General features: G+C 37.4%; 1 protein-coding gene across 1 annotated transcript in view; it reads right to left on the reverse strand.

The window, feature by feature from the left end:
- LOC140238845 (retinal rod rhodopsin-sensitive cGMP 3',5'-cyclic phosphodiesterase subunit delta-like) overlaps nucleotides 1-26,713 on the reverse strand; it is a 65,675-nt gene that overhangs the window by 33,397 nt on the left and 5,565 nt on the right. The window contains exons 2-3 of the mRNA XM_072318740.1: nucleotides 7,041-7,103; nucleotides 514-665 (exon numbers count right to left, since the gene is read on the reverse strand). Coding sequence (XP_072174841.1) covers nucleotides 514-665; nucleotides 7,041-7,103 — 215 coding nt within the window. The remainder of the gene's footprint in view (nucleotides 1-513; nucleotides 666-7,040; nucleotides 7,104-26,713) is intronic.

Here is a 26,713-nt window from a genome sequence, read left to right on the forward strand (position 1 = left end):
AACTGTATACGCCAAATATTTCGCAAGGATTTTATTTTTGTGAATTTTGCCAGTCAGGTGCTATTTGCAAAATTAAAGACATGCAAAAATATTGACTCTGATCCCAATGTGAATGTGACATACACATGTACACTTCTCCGTTCAGTATAGGACTCCGCGATCGCGAATTTAACCACTTGAGAAATCGTCGGGATTTCCGATTCGCAAAAATTTAGACTCGCGAAATATATGGCTAATAAAGTATATTATCTGTGCCTTTGTCTGGATTTTTTTTTTTATTTGTTTGAATGAAATAAATATGAACTGAATTGAATTGAATTGAATTGAATTGAATTGAATTGAATTGAATTGAACTGAATTGAATTGAATTGAATTGAATTGAATTGAATTGAATTGAATTGAATTGAATTAAATTAAATTAAATCAAATCAAATCAAATCAAATCGAATTGAATTGAACTGAATTGAATTGAATTGAATTTTCCTTCACAAACTTCCCAAAGAGGACACTCACCTTCTAAACAGCGTCCTTTGAATAGCACCCTCTGTTCAAGGCGGAATTGATGCATGGGCTCGATGGAGGAGAAGTTGACTTCGCGTGAGATGGCTTTGCATTTGAGGATCTTCTTTGGCACCCTGGCTTCGTGTTCCCCATCCGGAGCTGATCTGAATTTGATCATTTCAGTCGGAGATGGAAGGACATAAAAGATTCATGGGTGTTGTTCATGTTTTTTTTTCTCTCATTTTGCCTGGCTTAGCATTTCTAGAATTACACTGTTCATTTCAGCCTACTGCAACATTCTTGACAGGTGGAAGAGCCTATCAACTGTCAGTGATACGAAGACTCTAATATGACAGAAATGCCCCAAAGTTTTCTTCCTAAGTATGAAGTTGGTCAGATAAGTGCAAAAGACTGCAAAAAATGCATAAAAAAATGCATCATTTGTTTAATAATCAGAGATTGGCCACACACTCACTCACACACACATACACACACAAACACAAAGGATAATGAGCAACAGGTATCCAATTGTACAAACATTTTGACCTTCTCGCTATAAAATAGCTTTTAAAGGGATGATATAATTTTGGCTAAAAAGTAAAATTCAGATTTTAACTCTATGGATGATAACTAGAAACCACAACCTATCAGGGATCTCGCCAGCGTATATCACCCTTGTCGGCCCCGACAAGCGTGCGGTTTGAAGAAGCAATTGCCGACAAGGGTAAAACTTGCCGACAAGGGTAACACCACGCGTGAACTTGCCGACAAGGGTAACTTGCTTGACGAGCTAAGTTCGGACCAATTTCTCGCCTTTTTCAGTCTTTATTATCTGGCTAGAAAAGATGCTAGATGTTGAAAGCAGCAGCAGTTTACATACTTATAATACAAGCGCAAAAATTTATCACAACAACGCGGCTCAACACAACAGAGCGACGTACTAGCTGATACACACCACATCACACACTTGCTCACTCACATGCGCTCTGATTTGGGATCCACACACACATGCACAAGCACCCAGCCGGCCACTGCCTGCGTGTACAACGGTACAGTGTATTGTGAGAGGGAGAGAGAGGACGGAAAGAGAGGGTCGGAGGCCGAAGGAGGCTGAGGAAGGCTGACACGTGCTCGCTTGTTGTCACGCTTGCTGTCGGGTTACGCAAAAACAAACGATATGAAATGCATGCCCCCCTCCGCCAAAGGTTGTATTTTTTTTTTTTTTTTTGGCTGCTTTGGTTTGTTTGTTAGTTTGTCTGCCTGTCTGTCTCTCTATTCGCAAAATAAGTCAAAATTTGGGAACAGATTAGGATGAAATTTTCAGGAACAGTTACAGTTGGTTGGTAAAATGGCGCAAGGAACTATTGATGATTAAATTTTGATAGTGAGCAGGATTTATAATACCATCGAAATTCACCGCCAGGATCCAGGATTTTAAGACTTTGTTTCGTATATTTGAAAGGATTCGTATCAATTCTTTAGGAAGCTGGCCATCGGCAATGATGCAAAATTAGATGCGTTCAAAGCATTGCCGCAGAGAGAAAATTACATGTAACTCCATTTTTCGTTTAAAAAAAGAAAAGAAAAAAGAACGTGCGATGGAGTAAGCAAATGCAAATTGTTATTTAGGTTTTGGTAGTTTCAGTGGGTTATGCGTTCCATTTTAGCCTTTTCAATTTCCATGGATTTGTAAACGTCATTTGTGAATATTCCATTTTCCTTCTCCGGGCCGAAATTTATAGTAATTCTGTCATGATGGTCTTTCAAGTTCAACGTACGTAATGCTCCACGTGCTTCTGGGTTGGTTTGTTAAAAGGTGGGTTAGGGGGCCTTCATGGACAGAAAATAAATGGCTGATCATTCATCAATATTCCCAGTTGGTTTACATGCTATGTACACGCTGTTTACGACTACTGAAGCAAGGTGGCAGTACGCGCGACATTCTTTATCTGACACCTGGCTTTCGTGGAAATTTCCACAAGCCATGATATCAAGTTTCCCCACTGCTTGAGGTCGTGCTTTTTTTTTTTTATTCCTCATTACGAACATCAATGTTTTTCAACTTGAAAAGTGTAGATAATTTGCTTCGAGGACGTGTTTCTTTCTTTTTTTTTTTTTTTTTTTCATTGCAGCATCGGTAACATTTTGTTTTGTTCATCGTCCGTGCATGGCAGGGGTTCATGGGAGGAGAACGATAAGAATGACTGGGGAGAAAATAAACTGAAAGAAGGAAGCATCTTTAGAGCGAGCTGTCTTTGTTTTTCTCTACACCAGCATCAGTTATCGCCACCAAGGTTCATTTTTTTTTTTCGTTACTCCGACAGATTAATGATAAAATGATGCTAGATTCTTTATTCTGAAGGTTCGTTAATCCAAAAATGATTAAGAAAAAATGTCCGTTCATTTCACGACGAAATCAGTTTTGTTATTTCGAACGTTCTGCAAGTGAAATTTCGGAATAAAACGACGGCACAAAACAGCGTGTTTTCGTACTCTAAGGGTCTGTTATTCCGACAGAAGTAGTTATGATGAAATAATAAATTGTAGATTCTTTATTCTGAAGGTTCGTTAACCGAAAATTGAATAAAGAAAAATGTCCGTAAATTTCAAAACGAAATCAGTGCGTCACTTCAAACGTTTTGCCAGTGAAATTTTGGAATAAAACGACTGCCCCCAAACGGTTGCAGTTTTCTTACTCTGAGGGTTCGTTACTCCGACAGATTAATGAAAAAATAATGCTAGATTCCTTCTTCTGAAGGTTCGTTAATCAAAAAAAAAAAATGATTAAGAAAAAATGTCCGTTCATTTCACAACGAAATCAGTTTTGTTATTTCGAACGTTTCTGTCAGTGAAATTTCGGAATAAAACGACGGCACAAAACAGCGTGTTTTCGTACTCTATAAGGGTCTGTTATTCCGACAGAAGTAGTAATGATGAAATAATAAATTGTAGATTCTTTATTCTGAAGGTTCGTTAACCGAAAATTGAATAAAGAAAAATGTCCGTAAATTTCAAAACGAAATCAGTGCGTCATTTCGAACGTTTTGCCAGTGAAATTTGGAATAAAACAACTGCCCAAAAAAACAGTTGCACTTTTCTTACTCTTAGGGTTCGTTACTCCGAGAGATTAATGATAAAACAATGCTATATTCCTTATTCTGAAGGTTCGTTAATCCAAAAATGATTTTAAAAAATGTCCGTTCATTTCACAACGAAATCAGTTTTGTTATTTCGAACGTTTCCGTCAGTGAAATTTCAGAATAAAACGACGGCCCCAAAACTGTTAGTTTTCTTTTACTCTGAAGGTTCGTTACTGCGAAAGAATAACGATAATACTTTAGATTCTTAATTCTGAACGATCGTTAATCGGAAAACGATAAAGAAGAAATGAAAACGGTTATAGTTTTCTTACCCTCAGGGTTCGTTACTCCGACAGAATAATGGCAAAATAATACTCTACATTCTTGATTCTGAATGATCGTTAATAGAAAAATTATAAAGGAGAAAATATTCGTTTATATCCAAACGAAATCAGTTTTGTTATTTCGAATGTTCTGCCAGTATAATTTCGGAATACAACAACGGCCCCAAAACGGTGTTTTCTTATACTGAAGGTTTTTTATTCTGAAACAATAACGATGATAGATGATAGATTCCTTTCTGAAGGTTCGTTGATCGGAAAATGATAAAGAAAAAATGCTTGTTAATCTTCGAACGAAATCAGTTTTATTTTGAACATTCATCTGTAGTACCGACCTTTGGTGTTGTTGTTGTTTTCGATTACAAACCTTCGAAGTACTCAGTAATGAATCGTTTCATTTTATGATTAAACAAACCTTCGGAATAATGACCATCATTACATTTAAAATTGTAGGATATCTCTTTGATGTCACGGCCAAACTACCGCAGTATACCAAGAAAGGAAAGTGCAACGATGTCCCGAAAGTTCTCGATCGCTTCTCGCGCATCTGCATGCAATAGGCCTACCACGTAGTCGAGCAGACGGCGAGAAAGCAACACGGCGCGCGTTGTTGCGATGCAGAGGCGGCTAATTATTGCAACAGTGAAACAGGAAAGGCCTAAAAGAAATCGGAACCTCCACCATCGGCACCTACTTCTCTTTCATTTACCGGTATTATTTAGGAACTGCCGCTAACATAAGGTATGGAGTTTCTGCACTGTTTCTGTGAGAATATGCCCCTCACAACGTTCATTACATCTCCGTGAGAATGTCGCATTTAGTGGCATTTTAGCGGCGATTTATCTGTGTTGTATTGAGCATTAGCGAAGGCTTCCGCGCTTCGCGTACCCACCCCCAGAACAGCGCGCATAAATGCCGACAAGCGTGAAGAAATTCCTGGCGAGAACCCTGAGTAGGAAATATCAAAAGCATGCAATTCTAAGTGGAAATGAAAGTTTATTTGATAAAAATAATGGGTTTTGAAATATGGAAAAAAAGGTAAAGCAAAGTGATCCCAATAAAAAACAGGGTCCATCTTTTATTAGGACCTCATTGTTTTTCGGATATCTCGGCCATTTCAAATCCAATTTTTACCATAACTTTGCATACCTCTTGAATAGAATTGTATCGTCGCTGGGGCAACAAGACCTCGTATCTACAAAATGTCAAATGTTCAGGAGAGCAAAAAAACATGGAAGCCAAAGCACTGTATCCAACGGGATAGACATTACTTTGAAATGCCGTGGTGCCTTCATTTTTGGGGTGAAACGTCTAGGATTTGGACAGGACATCACATAACTGATTATCGGACCATTAATCCAAAAAAGTCATTTTCACCAAAATTGCAGATACAAGGTCTTGTCACCCCAGTGATGGTATGCTCTTTGATATCTCATAAGTGGTTTCTAGTTCTCGTAAAAAGTTAAAATCTGAATCCCAATCTCAACCAAAACTATATAATTCCTTTTTATGGCTTGCTCCTCACATAAAGCTATGGGGTTGTATACAGCTGTTTTTCTTTAGCTGTTTTTTTTAGCTGTTTTTGGCTCCTCTTCTGAATAAATAAAAACACACATAAAAAGAATTAAAACAAATTTATGTAAAATGAAATGCATACCATGTGGCACAGAACTTGACAATGATGATGTGCAAGTACATTGTATGCCAACCATCAGATAAACATATATATGAACTCAGAAGAAAAACACAACCAGTTAAAATCTGCATGTCTGAGCATGCACAGTCTGGTTTACCACATACTGCACAGTGTTCATGCTACAAAAATGAAGTACAACTATGTAGCAAGTTCAATTTCTCATGATTTGTTCTATCCCAATGTCAGCAGAGGGCTTAAATATAATGGCAATTGGGCTGGACACAACAACGTTCAATCACTCTGAGACTCCCTGTATACTCCCTGTAGACAGAGTGCAATGTTTTTGGGACATAAAAACAATGTTTGCACATCCAATACACAATATTATTCATTGAATAAGAAAGTTCTGCAGAGCAGGTACTAAAGCCCGTACATTTTGTTTTTAGCTGTTTTTGTTTAATGTCGATCATTACTTTCCACATGCTACTCTTCTTTGTTTATGGTGAGAAATGGATGCTGAATGATCAAGCTTCACAGGGATTAGTACTCTTCAAAGAAATTAGGGTGTTGTAATTCAGTACGAACATACTGATTACAGGAATTAAAGGGATGGTACAGCATTGGTGGAGACGAGAATTGGGCTTTTAACTTTTTGCAAGATACCAAGAAAACACCTATGAAATAGTACAGAGCATACCATTTTAAGAGGAATTCAAAGTTTATTTGATGAAAATTGGGTTTGGAATGACTGAAACATCCAAAAACAAAGTAAAACAAAGCGATCGTAATAAAGTGTGGGTCCCACACTTATTAGAATTGCTCTGTTTTGGATATCTCAGCCATTTCAAAACCAATTTTCATGAAATAAACTTTGAATTCCTCATGGAATTACATGCTCTTTCATATTTCAAAAGAGGTTTCTCATTATCTTACCAAAAAATGTTAAAAACGTGAAATTAGGTCTCAACCAAAACTGTACGATCCCTTTAAAGCAGGACAGAAAAACACATTTGACATCAGCAATTTATGTGTCATACGTTGTGTAGTACTTATTTCACAATCTTCAGCACATAAAACTGTAAGTTCAAAGTACTGTACCTGCTATATGCATCTAAGTTGACAAGCTGCTCAAATGATCACTAAAAACAAATTTGAGCTTCTTGTCAAACTCACATTTTTTTTTTACTTCAACACCATCTTATTGTGTAAGGAGTGCAGTAAGTAAACATAGCACCTCTCAAAATGGCTAATTTATACATGTTTCAGTAGAGTTAACCCGTTCCATACGAGAACCTGTTGGCCTGTGTACTACAAGTCTATGGGGATTTCAGAATTCAGTATGGAATGGGTTAAGAAGAACAGAGAGAGAGAGAGAGAGAGAGAGAGAAAGAAAGAGACAGACAGACAGTCAGACAGAAAGAAAGAGAAAAAAAAAAGACAAAGAGAGAAAAGAGATGGGGGCAAAAATGTTGGAATACTCACAAATCATCGTGTCCCTGCCACATAATCTTTCCAGAATCTGCATCTCTGAGATTCATCCAATTTCTGCATTGAGGATACGCTGGTCAAGGAAAAACTTTTCTTATGAAAATACACATTTTAAATACAATGTACATGTATGCACAGTTATAGTCCAGACAACTATATAGTAGGTGCCACTTCCAGTACATTGAACAAAATATGTGACCGTGCACCTCAAAACGAACATAAAGTCGCACACACTGATTTTGCGTGAGGACTGAAAATAAGTGAAATGGGTCAACCTAGCCGAACTTGACTTTTTCATATTTTCTGAAAGAGCGGGTCTTCTTTTACATTATGCTAAAATTTGGTATCATAAAACGGGCAGGAACGTGTGTTTTTTTAGCAGTTTATCTCGAACATTTTTGGTAGAATAGTGTGATTAGGTGTGTCTTTGGAATCCCTTTTTCATTTCTGAAAAACCTTGTCCACACTCTTCACTTTCAACTCTAATAACTTTTGAAAGGATAGTGCTACTGCTTTGAAAGTTGGCATTAATTATGGACAGAATGTGTTAATGATGCTTAATTTCAGTTTAATCTGATAATCCCTTCATTGTTGTTACTCTGGTGGTTTACTTCCTGTTTTTTGTCCCATTCATCGCACAGCCAGCACGGTTTGGTAAAGATTAAGCGCTTGAATAGACACTGTACTTCAGAGCCTCTTTTCTCAGTTCACACTTTCCTGAGTTTGTGCTTTCTTTCCAATATTTAGATAGGTTAGGAGAGTCCATTTGATTTGAGTTATACATCATTTTAAAGCTTAAAGTCTGTTTTTTCAGAATGTGGTCTCAACTAAAAATTCATGTCTGGCGACTTTTTGTTTGTTTTGAGGTGCAGGGTCACATATAATATTAAATGGGTGAGTCAAATACCGGTTAGTGATTGGCTAAATATAGTCACGTAAAGGAGGCCCATTGGTTATGTTCTCCCATGGGGAAACAATTTCACATAACAAATGACAAATGATATCAAACAACTGAATGATCATATTTTTCATGCAATTGCAATTTGCCTATTCCATACAATGTGAAAAAGAAGATGACCAATTATTGTAATGCGTACGAAAGTGTGATTTGAAGGACCCGCGCACAGTGAATTTGGTTCTGCGCGAGCGATCAAGTGCATTGTGCTGATGATTTGACTAATCCAGGATATAATATAACAGATGATGACTTTTGTTGTCGGGAACATGTACCAGACGTTCCATCCTCAGGGTTTGAAATATTATTTCAGGAGGCTATAAGTCTCGGGACTATAACCTCCCTCAATAGCATTTCAAACCTTTCTGGTGGAACATTCGGTACGTTCCCTCCCCTGCCAGTCATCATCTATATACTGTATACCCCATACATTTAGAGAGTCTATTGTTTGTTTGTTTTTTAATCGGGACATCTAAACAATTTCGCAAGTGGCTAAATTTGCAAACGTGGAAGACAGTAAACGTCACATATACACTTGTACTTCGTAGATCTTGTTCGTGTACTATGTGCTGTGTACCAGTACATCGGTGATGTACTTGTGATAGCATGCATGTTACTGTAGAGCACACTCCATGCCATGATCAGAGTTACTATTTTTGCTTCTTTTTTTTTTTTTTGTTCTTACATTTCTGTTTAGCACATAACTCTCAAAATTTTCAACAATAAAAACTTTGCAGTGAAGTACAGACTTGTACTGGGCCTATTTAAAACTAATACAATCATGGTCCTCTATTCATTGTAGGCTACTTTTTACATGCCAACTTTGGGAAAGTTATACACTGTAATTCTTTTATTTCTGCATAAAAACAAGCATGGTGAATGAATAAACTTAGTATTTCAAATCAAAACAAGCAAAAACAAAAACTAAATTCCAGCTTTTGACTCATGTTTACAGAGTCATGATTGTAATAAAAAAAATAAGTGTGCCAAATTCTGCACAGATTACTGTTTCTCGATGACTAGATTATGTCGGAGCTTGAAGTATTCATTGTGTGCACTGTTAGCATCATAGATCATCGATCAATCAAAAACATGGAGACATATTGAGTCAGATAGTGAATTGATTGCTGGCTTCCGTTTCTTCCACAAGCAAAGCATTTGGCATCACATTGATTTCTCAAATCGCTCCATCTATGATGGATGTTACCCTTCAGTTTCCATCTACCTGAAAATGCAGTAAAATGTGTTTTATGATGATGAATCGAAAGCATTCGGAAAGAGTGGGTGGGTGGGGGGGGGGGGGGAGAGAAAATGAATCACAATTAATCTGCTGAAGCACACTGCCAAAAACAGGCAGAGCTGTGCTTTCTGCATGGCCAAGGAACAAGAGCATTTTGAAATCAAATAATACAAAGCATACTATTGTATTTTTGCTTGCTTCAGTGGACTATTTCAACACATTTTACTGCAACATGCAGAATTCAAGGCAACAGTGCACACGGTACTGTATAAGCTGTTATTTTCATGAGCACGATGAGGGTTTGATTTTCGCAGATTTTGCGAATCACAGTTGGACGAATTTAACATGTGAGAATGTTTCCATGCGCTTTGTAAGCTCTGCATTACTGTTAAGCCTCGGTGTCAATTCGCGAAAACGACATCTCTAAAAAATGTCTATGACCTTGTCATTTGCGAAAATATCTGTACGCGAGAATAACAGTGTACATACAGTACATTGTGGAGCATGGGGGAGGGAGAAGTTTACACAAAGTGTACTCTGTACTTTTTTATTCATTATTTTCATCTATATGATCAACTTTCAGTTTTGCAATTACCCTTGTAAATCTACCAAACATTTGGGGTTCTTTTTCTTCTAAGCATGAGAACTAGTGCTCCTGAAAGTATCATCTCAAGTTCATTTAATATTTCAGGCATCATACACAAAAATCTCCCAAACCTTCTTCAAAGTTTGTACACTCTATTTAATACTTGCAACTGAAACTTTGCAAAGTCTGTCACATGACCATTCCTTTTCCTGCATGCACTTCTTCCGAAGCGCGCCCTTATCAGGATGCCATGTGCGCATTGTTTACCAAACAATCATTAGCTGTCAGACGGCACTTTCTTCTTCATTGCGCAGGCGCACCTGTGACCAACCTTAACAAGCTTATATCATCAAATGAGACTGGCTAAAGCCACCAGCCAAAGGAATGCCTCTTCTGGAGGCAAGCCTGATCAAGGGGGCCATTGGTAACATAATGTCCTTTTAAATATATTCCTTTAATTTACGTTTTTCGATATACAACCAAATTTGCTATCATCACTTGATGCCAAAAATTACTACCAAGAAATTGCACATTAACAAATCTTCATGATAAGCGTATCCAATAATTCCATTGGTTGGAGTGGCAAACTACTCGTACACTTTGTATGATACGCATATATTCTGTAGGAATGCAAAGCTGGCTACGAGCCCGAGCTCTCCCAACTCATGAATAATAATTATGTGTTGCAAACCCCAAATGGGCACCCAAAATAGACAGCTCAAATAGGCCCACTAGCAATTGTTCGCACTGATAACACCAGAAGGGTCTTTGAAAAAAGGTGACCCCAGCACATGATGTTCAGCACCTCGTGCATCTTTGGATGTTGTACTGCTCCTATTAAATGGAAAGCACAGGGCAAAAACACTACCAGGACATAAGGGAGAGATTAAGATCACTAGGGTAGAGTAAAATGCGCACAAAGACGAGTCAGCTGTGGGGCAAAATACCAGAGCATGTTGGCAATAATCACCCCCCTTAATCGGTTAGCGCCACTTTTTCATGAATAATTCCCAAAGATTCTACCTCGATTAGGTTGCTATTACAGGTGTTACGTTGTTATCATAGTACACTTGTACTTTCCTATATGATGGCATGGTAGATCAGGAGCCTTAAAGGGATAGTGCAGTTTTGGGTCAGAAGACACTCAAATGTACTGAAAGAACCGTCTTGGGCTTAAATGACTCAAAATCAATGACATCTCACCCAAACAAGAGACAAATCACTAGGCGAAGTAAAACTTATTCAGCCAGAGTCATAAACAAGGCTGAAATTTTCAAAAACTAGAGGATGTTTCAACTTGTGAAGGTCCATTAAATATCAATTGCATTGTGCACAATGAAGGCACCCATTTCTGACTCCAACAAATTGATTTTTAGGAATTTTTGGAACCATTTCATAAGGGATTCTGTAATGCTATAACATGCCCTGTACATAAAAAAAAAAAAAAATAAATAAAAAAATGGTCCACTTCCATTTCTAGATGGCAGATGAACAAAAAGATGAGCCCTCACTAAATATAGCACATTAAAGATGAACCACATAAGATGAGTCTGTCAAACTACTGCATGAGGAGCAAACCTGATGTGTAGCAGGCAAATTTTCTTTGTTGATGTGTAGCTCTGATCATTCTTGCCATCACTTTGTACCACATACGAACACAATGTCTTTATGACAGATTTTGGCACCACTTGTTGATCTTGCACATTATGCCAAAATAACACCATGGTCCCCTATGTACATTGTAGCTTTAGCCCCATGAACATTACATCCACATAAAACCCAGGAATTCAAGGTCTATTTGATGAAAAATTGGTTTTGAAATGGGCGAGACATCTAAAAGCAAAGTATTAAACAAAGCAATAAGAGGTACATGTAGGCCCCACCTATAGTAGGATCGCTTTGTTTTGGATATCTCAAAACTAAATTTACATCAAATGAACTCCCTATGAATTTCTCTGAGAATTGTATGCTGTTTCATATACTTAAATAGGTGGGTTTATATTTCAATTATCATTATCTCACAAAAGAAACCTGAAGACCAATTTCAACAAAAAATATAATCATTAAATCCCTTTTGTAAGGCTTTCTTGATTTTGCTACAAGTACTAAATCCACTGTTTGCTCAGGATCTACCGAAGTGTCATCAGCCAGGGGATTATGTCATCATATCATATAGGGTACATGTGACATACATTGTACAAAGCATGATTACAGTCTGTATGCACTAAAGTTATGGGATTGGATTAAAATTGCATTTTGTTGCCACTATGCCAGACAAGTACGCACTATGCAGTATATGATTGTACATCATGGAGGCTGACATAGGAACTGGCACGTCTGCCCTATGAAATTGCATAATTCAATAATATAATGACAATTACAAGTACCCGATACTTTTTGAGTTGTGACATAGACAGGGATATTTCCAGAGCTACCAAGTCTCACGCATTCTGAGTGAGACTCAAGCATTTAGGGGTCGTCTCACGATCTCACGCATGGCACCCATTTTTCTGAATTTTCTGAATTATCTGAATTTTCTGTTATTGGAATAAGTGAAACTTGGTTACATCAAAACTCCCCAGATATCTTTAATTTACCCAATCATAAATTAGTTAGGGCTGATCGTCAAGGAAAAAGAGGTGGCGGTGTTGCGTTTTATATTGCGCAAAATTTACAGTTCAAAATCCGTTCTGAAATCACGTTAAGATATGCAGAAACGTTATTTATTGAAATTGAGAACCCAATCTTTAAAAATGTTATTATAGGTTTAATCTATCGACCTCCTGATCTGAATTGTGAATTATTTTGTGATGAATTGGATTTATATCTCCATAAGATAGGTAATGAAAGTAAACATGTTTTTATTTTTGGTGATTTCAACATTAACTTTTCGCCCACATCCGATAACAATAATTCCCTTAATTTTATGCATTTAATGTATTCATATGGTTTTATGTCAATTATCAATAAACCCACCAGGATAAATCCACACTCGTCAACTCAGATTGATAATATATTTTCGAAAGTGTATAATAATACAATTATGGGGGGTATATTATGTTCTAAAGTTTCTGATCATTTACCAATATTTTCAATTTGTGAATGTAAAGTGGGTCGTAATAAATTACATGATAAAATATGGTATTATAAAGAGTCAAAACGTAATGTGGAATTATTGAAACAGAATTTATTTTTAGAGGAATGGACAGATATTTATAGTATTAACAATGTTAATTTGGCATATAAATGTTTTAATGATAAATTATTATATTATTATGAAAATAATATTCCTTTATGCAGAATAAAAATTAACCGAAATAAACCAAGAAATCCTTGGATTACAAAAGGTATTTTGAAATCCATAAAAAAAAATTTTTTGTATAAGTTACATATTCGTAACCCAACTGAATTTAATTTGAATATGTATAAAGTTTATCGAAATAAATTGACAAAATTGATTCGTTTATCCCGCAGATTATATTTTTCTGACAGAATGAAAAAGGTTTCTTCGAATATTAATGCAACATGGAAAATTATTAAAGAGGTCCTAGGTAAAAAGCCTGATTCTCCGCCAACGGATGATATCACATTAAACGGTATTAAAATAAATGATCCCAATATGTATGCTAATTCATTTAACTCATTTTTATTGTCAATCTCTATTTTCTTCCTTCAACTGCATCTTGCACTCTCACCTGCAACTGCACTGCACTGACCTGATCACCTTCCTCCAAGAGAGTTATGTCGTTGGACAGTCATTTTATGAGGCCTCCATCCATTTCAAGCTTAATCGCTTATGATGGTGGTCTCCTGCATTCAATTATCTCTGTTAATTACTGAAAAATACTGTATATTTTATTTCATGTTTCTGTGTATCAACATTGCTCAATGCAATCACCTATGTGAATTTATTTATGTACTGTTATCGATTTATTTCACTGCACTTGTTATTCTTTGTCTTTGTACTTTTTGAAGTTTGCATTCAAATTGCATTTGATTGAATGCAGAAATAAAAGCAAACAAACAAACAAAACCCATTTTTCTCACGCATCGGGCAAATCTGCAATTTGGGCCCATAATAAGGAGCATAGCTCAAAGGATTAAAGTGATAGTTACAATCAAAGGTATATTTCCCTTTTGTCTTTCAAAATAAGTAAAAAATAGTCACTTAAGTATGCACCTGATCGTACTAAAAAGCTCGTACCGTGGGAGGCCACGGGGGGGGGGGGGGGGGGGGGGGGGACCCCTCCCACACCCTCGCTTGCGCGCACATTCGCTCGCCAAGATGCTGAGTCATGAAAATCTCACTCATAAGAATTTTTTGAACTTGACATCCCTGTATTTCATGAAATGGCCTTGAGCTTTGCAGCCCTGACGATCATTATGACTACAAAGGAAAAAAGAAGAAAAAACATCTTAGCATGCACAGACACATACACACACACACACACACAAATCATCAGTTCAGTGAATCAGCCCATTAAATTGCATAACTCTATCAAAGCTGACTGAATTTGCTAAAATGCATCATGAGGGCAAAAAACAACAACAAACAAATAAAAAAGGATTGGTATTGCATAATTCCGTGATCATACATGCTACACATCAGTACAAATTTTGAGGCATTCCTAGGATATCTTGTTGTAGGTCATAAATTCATTTTTTACTTGCATTTATACAGATATGGAAAATTTGATGCCTTCATATAAATTTTACTATCTGGTTTAAATTCTACTCACGAACATAACCACTGTAACCCTATTAAATCCTATTCCTCACATCAAACTAAACCTAAATCCCTATCACAACCCTAAACCCTACATCCTTGGAGAAATTCAGACCGGAGCAATTGTCGCCGAAGCAAATGTCGTGTTATTGTGTATGTCACTCCTTGTCAGATTGCTATACAGACCTACCACATAAATGTATAGTGTAATTGCAACCTAACAAGAAATGACCACTGAAGCGCAATGTTAGGCACTGTACCATAGCATTTCAAACAGTGTGTATCATCTTTGCTATTGAAATGGAGAACTTGTCGTACTGCACTACACAATTAACTCCCATTCCCCCACTTCCCACCCGATCCGTCTCTCTCAATGACAATATATTAGATTAAAGATCCCCAAAATGAGGGGAGGCTAGCCACGTGGCACCCATTAAATCCCACTTCTCCCCACCTGAGCAACGTTCCTCTTCAACCCATCTTCCACCCAATACTCCGTTGCTAGGCAACGAATGTGAAATGGTACAAGCTCACTGGAGGATCGTTATCTTGGTAGTAATAAATGTCTATACTGTAATAGGTAGGGTTCATACATGAAGATCCTAAAAGTGTTTCTATTATTTTTTATGCTTCGCATTTAACCTCGAATACTGGTCATGTGGTATACAGTTCTACACCTGGCAAGAAGACCCTGGAAATACAGCAGATCAACAAATACAGATTGTAGTGCAATTTGTGACTTTCTATGTCAAAGACCTTTTGCTCAACTTCACATCACCACAACTTGTGCTCAGGACATAAGTGCCCTATACACCATGGACTTCATGATAGTTGGTATGAATTACACTGTACACCAAGGGACACCAAACTCACTGGCCCACTACTGAAGTTGACTGAAGACTTCTATAAAATGTACAGGTACAGTTACTGTATTTTCAAGCTATTTAAAACAAAAATATCTCATTTGATACATCATGCAATTCCAGAGACCTAAAAGTTAATACAGATATGTTTCAGTGAATGATGACTTACATGTACAGTTGAACCTCTTGTATCCGGACAAGTCGGGACCGGGGCTCATCCGGTTAAGGGATTTGGCCGGATACGGGAGACTCAATGCTTTATACATACTTGTACATATACATACACATGTACTGATGTAGCCCATTGTAGCACCACATGTAGTAATCGTGTATACTGCAACCTTTTCATTGTTACACTCAGTAACAGACCCCAAAATAGAGGGTCGTGTTTGCAAGAATGAAATCATTTTCTTTTATAAATTCTTGGGATGATTTACCTAAATAATTATTAAGAAATGTATCAAGTATATGTAATTCATTTGTGTTTGTGTAGGAGTTCTCAAGGAGTTGGGAATCCCCCTTTCCTCCCGTAATTCTTAAAGAAAGATTAAAAAATCACGGCGAGACTGCGTCCGGATAATAGAGAGATCCGGATAAAGGGAGGCCGGATAATAGAGGTTCAACTGTACATGTAAGCACAACAATGACAGATATGAGAAAGCTGGTAAACCTTCAGAAACAATGATGCTGTTTATCATAAACTACAGCTTTCTGTCACTCTTGTGTTTTCAAAACGAACTTGATACAACATTGTATCTCAATAGCCGCACAGCATCTTGATAAAACTGATCGAAGTTTTCTACATTTGGATTATGATGAACTAAGGTTTGAAGTACATGTACATGTACATTGCACTCCCATTATTACGAGGTCCTCTGGACCAGCGGCTTCCTTTCGTTATAAAAATATCAAAATTTTGTGCTGTAGCTGAATACTAAAGTACGATGATAAATTTGAAACCTGAATTTCTAATCCTTCATTGTAAAAAGAATTTCATTATAACAGGAGTGTCTTGTATTCACTGTGATACATGCTGTAGTAATCATCAAATTATGAAAAAGAATTTTTTTATCACAACAATGTCCACTGTTACAACTACCATGGTAATCCTCATTGGTCATCATTATAATCACTGTTTAAAGTACAATGTATCATTCATAATGTAAGGAAGAATTTAGCCTACAAGATTGAGTGTAGTTGCTGAACTTTATGTTGGCCAAAATAAAGTGAGGAGACACCTTGTAGGTTAAGTTTTGCTCCCAATTATTGCTCCTTTGAAACAAGCACTGTCCAGCTGTATCTAGTTTCTCTTAAATAACTAGATTTTAATACTCATAATTAAATCAAAAGAATGTGTCGCTCATAAGTGTTAATACTGTGGCAATATTCTGTTTTATGTTAACTTGTGACATAGTACAAGTGTACCTACGTAGCTGAGCAACTAATTAGGAGAAATGAAGAGCAATCAACAGCATCAATGCACCCACCCATCCATGTACTGCAATCATGCAACAACATGGGGGGGGGGGGGGGTGCAGTGGCTGAATATGTTACACAAGCAGTTCAGGTAAGTGCAAAGACCAAATGCAAACTACACCTTGCCATGTGAAAAATCCCACTGCCAACAATGTTCTTCATTATCTGGGGACTGCTTCGTAGGCAAGCAAGTTCTGCGGGCAAAGTGTAGGAGAGAAAAACAGAAGTGATCGATGCAAGTTAAAATTGAGTGCCCAAGCATTCGTGTCAGAGGGAAGCACAGGCACGGGGATGCTGATGGCAAACGTGACGCGTGACATTCACAGCGCTGCTACCCCTCAGCATGCAGCGAGCCAAGCAAAGGTGTACTGCTGCATCTGGCACGAACGCGCCACTCGTCGTGAAGTCAGGAGAACATTTGGATCATCCATTGCAATGCTAATGAAATTAGCAACTCGTGCAGTTCCCCGAAGAAAGCCCAGCTGGTTTTATTATTCTTTCATTCATGGTGACTGCAACAATGGCAACAGCAGGGAAGAAAATGGAATGTGGAGTCCCTGGTACTTTAAATGTGTCCTAAAATGCAAGTTTAATACACAAATATGTTTGTTGACAAGACAATAGAATACTGTGGCAAGAATGTCAGGGCTACCGGATCATACAACTAACAAGGAAAACTCATGAAATTCTCAGAAATCTTATTCCCCAAGTAATTTCTTACCAAGAAATGGGCCCAGTACAAAAATGTGTAAATCGTGATACTCTCAAGTTGATAAAAGATATTACAAAGGGTACATGTATGTGGCAAACACATGGGTGCAGAAACTTCCTTAAAACTCATCCCTTCCAAAACACAAACACAGACACAATATTGTCAGGTTCAAAATTGTTTTGTCGCCAGTTTTTACTGCTACAGTGAATAGTCCAGTTTGTGGACTGGCAATAATGGCTAGTGATGTTTGAACAAACTAATGCTGGGAAACAGTCTTTTTCATTCACCGGAGCACTCGAATGGAACAGTCTACCAATAAACTTAAGGCATGCCCCATCTAAACATTCGTTCTCAGCCCAATTTTGGAGGGCACTCCACTGTGCCCAAGTATAGTTGTTTTTTTTTTTCTTTTTTGAGGTAGGAGAAATTCAAGAATATGAGGATGTAATGCGTTACATAATATTTGTTAAATTTTGAGTTTAATATATATTAGTGTATAGTATGTTAAAATATATACAGATTTGATACTGCAAACTTGATTTTGATGTTGGTAATGTATAATCATCATGTGTCTATTGTATGTGTTCATGCAGGGCCTCCAAGAACAACAGTGTTTAACCCACTGATGGAGCCACCCTGTGAAAATAAAACATATAAATAAATAAAAAATAAATAAAATGGATATTTTAAAGCTTACCGGTAAATACTTGAGCAAACTGCACTACACGTGTATGAAATGAAACTGGAATTTTTAAACACCATCAAAGATCAAATTCCTTCATAATGTATGCTACTATGTGCAGCAAGTCTTTGCACTTTTTTTTTTTTTTTTTGTCAATCACACATTCCATATCCCCATTTAAACTTCAGGTCATTGACTGACAGAGGTGCAGCAAAAAAAAAAAAAAAAAAAAGTGAGATTCTACATGCTTTCATTGTCTTAAAACTACTTTTGCATTGTCAATCACTTTGAATGCAAGGGAATTCTCTCGTAAGCCTTGCAGTTTTACATTAAAATGATCCAAGCATCAGGGAAAGGTCAGACAAAGAAAGGTTCAAGGCAAGACTTGTAAAACGAGGAATGTTTGCGTACATTTTAATTTTGCAAATTCAGCGAGAGCCAAGATTCGCAAAATTAAAATTCACGCCAAAGTTCTTGTCTAAACTATAACATAAAATGCATGACATATGCACTGAATGTTAGAGGCAACTCGCGAAGATTTCATGCTGCGAAAAAATCCGTCGGCTCCAATTCATGAAAATTTCATGCCGCGAAAATATTGCGTTTTATAGTACTCCGTTCAACACATGGGTGGTAGGCATGTTTCCTGGACAACATCCAAGATACAATGCTATGATACCACTCTAGTACAATGATCTGATGTTTGGGACATGTGTTTAGACACATGAGGAGCAACAGTTTGTCAAAGACAGACATGAAAGATGGGAAGAGGAAGGATACAATTGTTTAAAAATGATCTATTCACCTACTTCTGTATTTACAGTATTTCTGAAGCAGCTCAAGCAAACCATATATAACTAGGGACTGCATCTCATAGACATTTTCCCACGGTGTGCAATCTTTAGGATCAGGGTATACCTCAAGACTCCAATACAAAGGTGCATCTAAACAGGGCAAGTTTAAAAGTATTTAAAAGTTTATTCTGCTAACACAAACCTCGGTGAGGTAAATGACATTTAACTCTCAGAAAATTAGAAAAAAGTATGAAACACATGTATGATACATACACGTACATCTTGTCCTTATTATATCCATTACACATGTACAGTAAAATTTATGTATGTTGTAATTAAAAATTCAGTGTTCACTAACTGGAGTCGTACATCTGGGTGTTAAAAAGCACAATTCCAAACCCACAGTGTTGATTTCAAATTTACCTTTATATATAAAAAAAAAAATACACAACAACTTTGTAGTGGTGCATTTGGGCTTGATATCTTTAATATTTCATAGTAAATGTTCATGCCAGGCAACACGTATTTCTTTAATACCAGAAGTGTGCATGTTTGTCTATTCAAGCAAATGTGGATGAGGAAGACACCAGAGATAAAGGACACAAGAGATGAATGCGAAAGCCACGATCATTGCGAGGCAGTGGACGAAATTTAAAGGGGATGGCTAGTATAAACCGATCAGTGGGAATCAGTGGGAATGCTGAGGGATGATTGTTCCAATCCTTGTGGGATTCATTTAAGAGTACATTATGCAAATTGTATATCTACTGTTGTGTGAAAATCATTTGTTTCAGAATGGTCTCATATTCAAGTAATGTGCAGTTTAATGCCCCGTCACTGACCAGGCACGCTAACCTGGAAATATTAAACGGCACATTACTTAAAATTAGACCATTCTGAAGCAAATAATTTTCACACAATAGATATAATGTACTCTTAAATTAATCCCACAAGGATTGGAATAATCATCCTCCAGCATTCCCACTGATTCCCACTGATCAGTTACTAGCCATCCCCTTTAAACAGGTGGTGGCCTGGGAGGCTCCTTGGTCTTGCAGAGTTTTGAAGTCAAGTTTGAAGTGGGGGTAGAGCACTTGTCGCAAACCTGCTGAAACTGTTGCAAAATCAGTGCCCATTTGTATCGCTTTCCAGTTTGTTTACTGAATTGGTCAGCAACCAATCTACACATGTACACCACGCTAGGGATTTGGAGACCAGCAGAGATCGGTGTGATAGTCATCTCAGGGCTGTTTGCGACCTGGAGACGTCATCGAGTGCCCCCTGAACACAGGATTGCTGCTTGAAACGTAATATCCTGCGTCAAATGAAGAAGTGCATCGAATCAATACGCTTTACCACTCTTTCCCTTCTGTGTCATGTTTTCTCTGATGGGGGAAATTCTGCTGAAGATATGAGACATATGACGTCCACAACAGTAGACGGCAACACCTGCCACAGCTAAATTTAGACAGTGTGGAGATTTACAGCCATGTCTGCCTATCGAAAATGATCAAACATTGATATACACGTACACTGTATCCATGATATCATTCTCTATTTAGCAATGTAAAAGAACATCATCAGCCCTAAAAAAGCCCTTTCAAAGTAGATTTAATATCACTTAAAAGATATTAAAGTGGACAGGCACATTGTACTGAACACAGTGTATATGAGTACCATACAGGGTCGTGAACAAGACTTGTACAATGTATGTACCAGGTACAAAGTGTATCCATTTGAATACAGTTGTACCACTCATACAACAGGGAAGAGTTCAGTGCATTATACTGGAGAAGAGATATGGCACGACGGACAACTGCTGTTTTATGTTGAACCCTGCTATGCATATATCATCAATACAATTATGGAATTTGAAGGCTTGGAATACATTTTCACAAAACAGTGATTGTCAAAAGCACAAGGCAAGTTGGTGAGATCAAGGAATGGTGGCATCACCTCAAAGTGTTCCCAAATTGATTTGTACACGTGTACATTAATGTCACAAAAATCCAAGTTTAGGATCTCATCAGTCTACAGGTCATCACAACTTTTACATCATAATTGCTATTAAAATAGAGAAGGATACATTGTACAATGTATCATGAATACAGTGTGTGCTTGATCATTTGCATTTATAGGCACAAATACCTTTAATCTTTACACTTTTTAAATTTAGCTATAGGCAGGTGTTACAGTCTATTGTTGTGTACATAGATCAGATGTCATCTTCGGCAGAATTTCCCCCATCAGAGAAAACATGACTCAGAGGGGGAAAGAGTGGTAAAGTGTATTAATTTGATGCATTTCTTCATTTGTTGCATTACTAATTTGGTACAAAAGATCGAATTTTTTCTTGATTTCATGTCAAAACTGAAATTTGATGATATCAATTTTAAAGTACCACTACCGTGCTTGTTGTGTAGTAAAAACGTGTGAATCTTTCCGGTCCCATTCAGCTTTTGAAATCCTTGTAAGTATCCTTCCTGATTGGTTTAATGTTGAAGATTTTTTTTTCCCCCATTTAGTTTGGTTTTTATTTCACTGCTGTGATACAGCCAAGTTTGTCACTGTGCAAAACTGCACTTACAATATGTAGAGCAACCATACAGTATGTTACCATGGGAGCCATTTCCTAGCTCTGCATTTAATAGCTTCCTCTTCTCAACGGCCCTCCACATGTGTAAACTGGGCTAAACCTTTGAATCCCAATATGTATGATGAAAAGGATGCTGCTAATCTACACGCATGGAAAGTTTGTTATGCTCCATACAAAGATCGACACAGTTAAAGCACAGTTTGCTGACTCATTCCCTGCACACTTCATTCGGAGCCTAGATTTCACAATCATTCCTGTGTCACCAGTTAGAGAAGTGTCAACAAAATCTACTGGTTTGCCGTGCTTGTCGTGCTCGCAGCCCTACGTCACTAACAGCCAAATTCATTTATGATTGGAAAGACACGGAGCCAGGATGTACAGTTGTACAAAACTGTACAGTTCCAGTATGTCAACAACTGGAACACCTTGATGTCAATGGCACTGTAGTATTACTGTTGAGCACAGCCAAAATCAGAGTGGCTGTATGGTTTGATAAGCAGGACTCTGTGTGTGTGTGTATCTGCGCTGCGTGTACAGATGTTACTATGGCAACCAGCTACCATTGCCTGAGAGCGGCTTCCAGCCATCAATGAAGTCCATAACATCATGTGCAGAGCTGCAGCAAAAAGATAAAGTGAATGGCGTAGCAGCGTTACCTGCCTTTTTTGTGTATCCGTGGTTTAACAATATGTGGCCCACAAGAACAATGGGTTTGTATGTCAGTCACTGTGGTACACAAATACCCTGGGAGACACAGTTAGTCGATACCTGGTACAGGTTGTATAAAATGTGGGTATCTCCTTTGTAGTATAGCACACTTAGTGTTTGCATCACAGTGGACTTTAATACATGAGGAGATGGTAATGATCTTTGCATAGAACACACTTTGGAACTCTATCACAAACGTCGCACATTAGTTGTATATCCATAGAGGTGGTGTTGAGTTTTAAGTGTTTATTTCAGAAGACAAATACAACATATCTAGTAAATGCTGACGGAGTTATGCAGCACACTGTAATGGTTGTGATTCCAAGATCGCAGTCAGCCTACTGAACCTTAATCCCATTGAGGACAGTCTGATTTTGATATAATAACACACATTTCCCATAGACACCTGCCCAAGTATACTTAGGACTCATCTTCAATGGGTTAATACAATTGTGCCGGGTATTGCTACATTGAAATCTCATCTTCCAGGACAAAAACAAAAACAAAAACAAAACAAACAAATTGAAACATTAATATTTAAAAAAAAAAGAACTAAAAAAAAAGTGTTGGGACTCAATCAGCTCCATTCCTAGCAAAACTTACCCCAGTAAGCTCAAAATAAAATTTGTTGCAAGGTGGTACATGAGCATACATGTCAAACACTAAAAGTGCAATTTCATATCCCATTTGGCATCCCATATATAGTGCATAGTACAACATGTACAGTAGGCTGCCCATAGGTACAATACATGTACCAAGCAGAGCAAAGATAAAAAGAAGGTTTCTGCCTCATAAAAAGTTGTGAACTAGAGACAAACCAAACTACATGCGTACTACACACGTAAATTAATCTTTTGCAATCACTTTCAAAAGAAAACAAAGTTTGCAATATTTTGCATATAAAGCTGGACAAATCAAACAGAGGTGTAAGTCACAGGCAGCTCTGCCGTCAGAACAGAGTTTAGAAATGATTCAGGGATTGCTTCAAATGTACGCTACACAAGACCTACGGTACTCTACCTAGGTGTGACCTCTTTAAACTTGTTACACTTTATGTACATTTCAGAGCTACATTTGTACATTAGATCATTCTGGCCAGTTTCTCTCAAAACTGAGGATTGGATATACAGCTAAACTGCAGATGTTATACAACTGTAAATGGTCTTTCCGGCAGTATAAGGTTCCGGAATACAAAACCAAAACTTGGAACCTCCAGACAACACTGCTGACCCCCACATTAATACAAAAAGCACATCCTTTCTGAAAGTGGCAATGCGAAACTCGGAGCAGGATGACTCACACACAGTTGATGTGCATTTGCACATAACGTGGTAGCAAATATATACCACATTTACCTGTAAGCAAAATACCACAACTTGTTGGTACCATTCTGATGCTCAAAAAATCTCAAATTATAATCTTAATTGTAATCGAGATATTTCTTGCATCCAAAATCAAATTACAGTATACTGTAATTCTAGAGTACATTTCCAAATTGAGGTCCGGGGGTATCTTTGAAGGATAGGTTCACCTTCAAATGTGTTAAGTACAATGTATAGGATTGAGTGACTGCAGCAATACAATTGTAAGTAGAACACATCAGGGAAAGTTCAGGAGAAAAATCAGACAATCCGTTCAAAAGTTATGAATTTTCATTCAAAGTTTCTGCACAGTTACTACTGGATGAGAAGACTACTACTGTGTATGAGGTCACATGCATAAAACAATAAGGAAAATATAAAGAGATTTCCACAAAATTTCGTTTTTTGAAAAAGGTACACACATTCCTTCGACTCCTTACTGACCTTCAGTGTTAAAGGGTAATAAATTATTCCCCCTGCCTCCTGGAAGAGGCAAATCAAGAGAATGAGAGAAAGGTGAAAATTCAAGACATTTTCACTTTTCTCTCATAATAATAGAGCTCTTGATTTGCCTCTCCTGTAAAAGTGGATATTTTCCCGCGACAAATTTTTCACGCTCGGCCGTGTAAGGAGAGTTTCACATGGTTTAAAATCTGCAGAATCGATACATCAACTACTGGAGTATATGGAAAGCAAAAATATTCATGTGCTCTTATTTTTGCTCTAGTTTCTGATTGCGTGATATGCGCAAAAATTTCAACACTGCGAAAATTTTCCATTTTTACGGTATCGTTCTACATGGTGTATGCACCTGACATCACAACCTGTAGTAGTCTCATCCAGCGATGGTGGCACTAAAACTTCAAAAATTCATAACTTTTGAGCCTTTGGATTGTCTAGTTTTCATAAAACTTACACTGATGTGTTCTACTGATATAAACTGCATTCTCTCAATCCTTATGAAGGTGTCAGACCTGTCCTTTAAATCTGATTTGCTCTGAGATTCATGGTGCGCACTTCCAATGGATCTGAAAGACTTGTACCCCTTTCAGTAACTCTGGCTCAGGCCAGGCCCGAGCTAAGTCGTAAAATTTTGAGTTTATGAATGGGTTGGGCTAAAGTAGCCTGCGCCAGGCTCAGGCTATTTTGACACTGCTGTATTACAGCTAGTGCCAGGCGTGGGCCAGACTCGGGCCTGGCGCTGATTGAAGAGTTTGATGAATGATAGCAGCGCCAGGCTCAGCCAAAATTTCTTGCACGGTCAAAGGATTACCTGGCCGTGCCTCCGCCACAGCACATTCAGTTACCATGGCAGTTATCCCTTACGTGGCTGAGTTCGTGAATGAGTCATTGTATTAAAAAGCAGCACAGCTCTGCTAATACTAGTTTAATACTGAACGCAATTTTTAGAGCTTGGCGCGGGCCAATTTAGCTCGAGTCAGGAGCTGGCCAAAAATGCATTAGAGTTTATCTGAAAGGGGTATTAACCTTCAACCTTGATTTAGCTCAACTCTACATATCATCATTTTAATACTTCATGAATACTGTAGACTAAGATTTACAGTTCTGTGCTACAGTTGTATTTCACTCACCCCAAAGAAACTCTGCACGGCTTGTCAGTGTTATTGCATATTTTGAACCCAATCTCTCACATACACTGTAGTCTCACATGCACATGATCTTGTCATCAACTGTGTACCTGCCAACATTTCAAGATGAAATATCTTACTTGTGGATTGCAAAAATCTCATTTTATATGCAAACTGAAGTTAAAAATCTTACTTTCGGTCAAATCTTCAGAAAATACACATGAAAGGTATATCTAAATATTTTTTTAAAAATCTGATTTCTCTGACAGAAAATCTGATTTTGCTATTTTTAACGTAAAAAATCTTACTGAATCTGATAAAATCTTACTAGTTGGGAAGTATGATATTGTATGTTATCCGTGATTTGGGTACACATCACTTACATTGCTACGACACTAAGGATGCAAGAAGCAATATCTTTTGGAAGTTTGTTGTACATAGAAGCCCTTTGTACAACATCTAAAAAGATTCTAGCTACTGTACGAGCTGAATAACTAATAAAGTTCAGTTAGAACCTCGCAACCGCGAAATTAACAACACGCAAAAATGTCCTCAAAGTAGCAATTCGCGAAAATATCTATACGCGAAAATTTCAGCCCATACAGTATCTGATTGGTCACTTGCTCATCACATGAAATGCAACTTTAAAAGTACCATGATGCACACTGTTGAGTGTGTAAATTTGTCAAGAATTTTGGAGTATATATTGCACTTTGATGTCACCTTTTATATTCACTCATGATGTGTAATAAGCTCACAATCAAGACAACACAATAGTTTTTGCAACATTGCCTGGCTCTCATAGTGATGCAAACAGCTTGGCTTGGCCCACCCCCCCCCCCCATGTTCCGCATGATTATTCCGCAACGCGTGATGCTCTCGCCGCGACATTTTATGACTTTTTCCTTTCAAGTATCGCGCAAGTTTTGAGATCAAATTTGTCGCTCCCTGTCATACCGTTTTGAAGCCACACCCCTTTGAAAAAACATTCGTCGACCCAAAAATTGCTCAAAAACATGATTTTATACCATGTACAAATCCAATGTAAATTGTGTTTTTGCAATTAATTCATAAAATATTTTTTACTTTCAATGGCTGATGATTTATTTTAGCCTGATTATGCATTAAAAACTTCCTGTGACAAATTCTGACGAAAAAACAACAAAAACAATTTCAAGGTAAAAAAACAGAAATACATAAGAGATTCAATAAACAATAAAATACATAAGAAATAATTATGAAGCCAAATTTTTGCTTCAATATTATTGTTGAGGATATTGAAAAGAATATGTTCACCAAAAATTAGAAGTCTTGGAGCTTTATTTTTTGATGTATAAAAAAAATACGCAAAAAATATATAATTTTTGCATAAATTAGCA

The sequence above is a fragment of the Diadema setosum genome, chromosome 15 (assembly GCF_964275005.1).
Source record: "Diadema setosum chromosome 15, eeDiaSeto1, whole genome shotgun sequence".
NCBI lineage: Eukaryota > Metazoa > Echinodermata > Echinoidea > Diadematoida > Diadematidae > Diadema > Diadema setosum.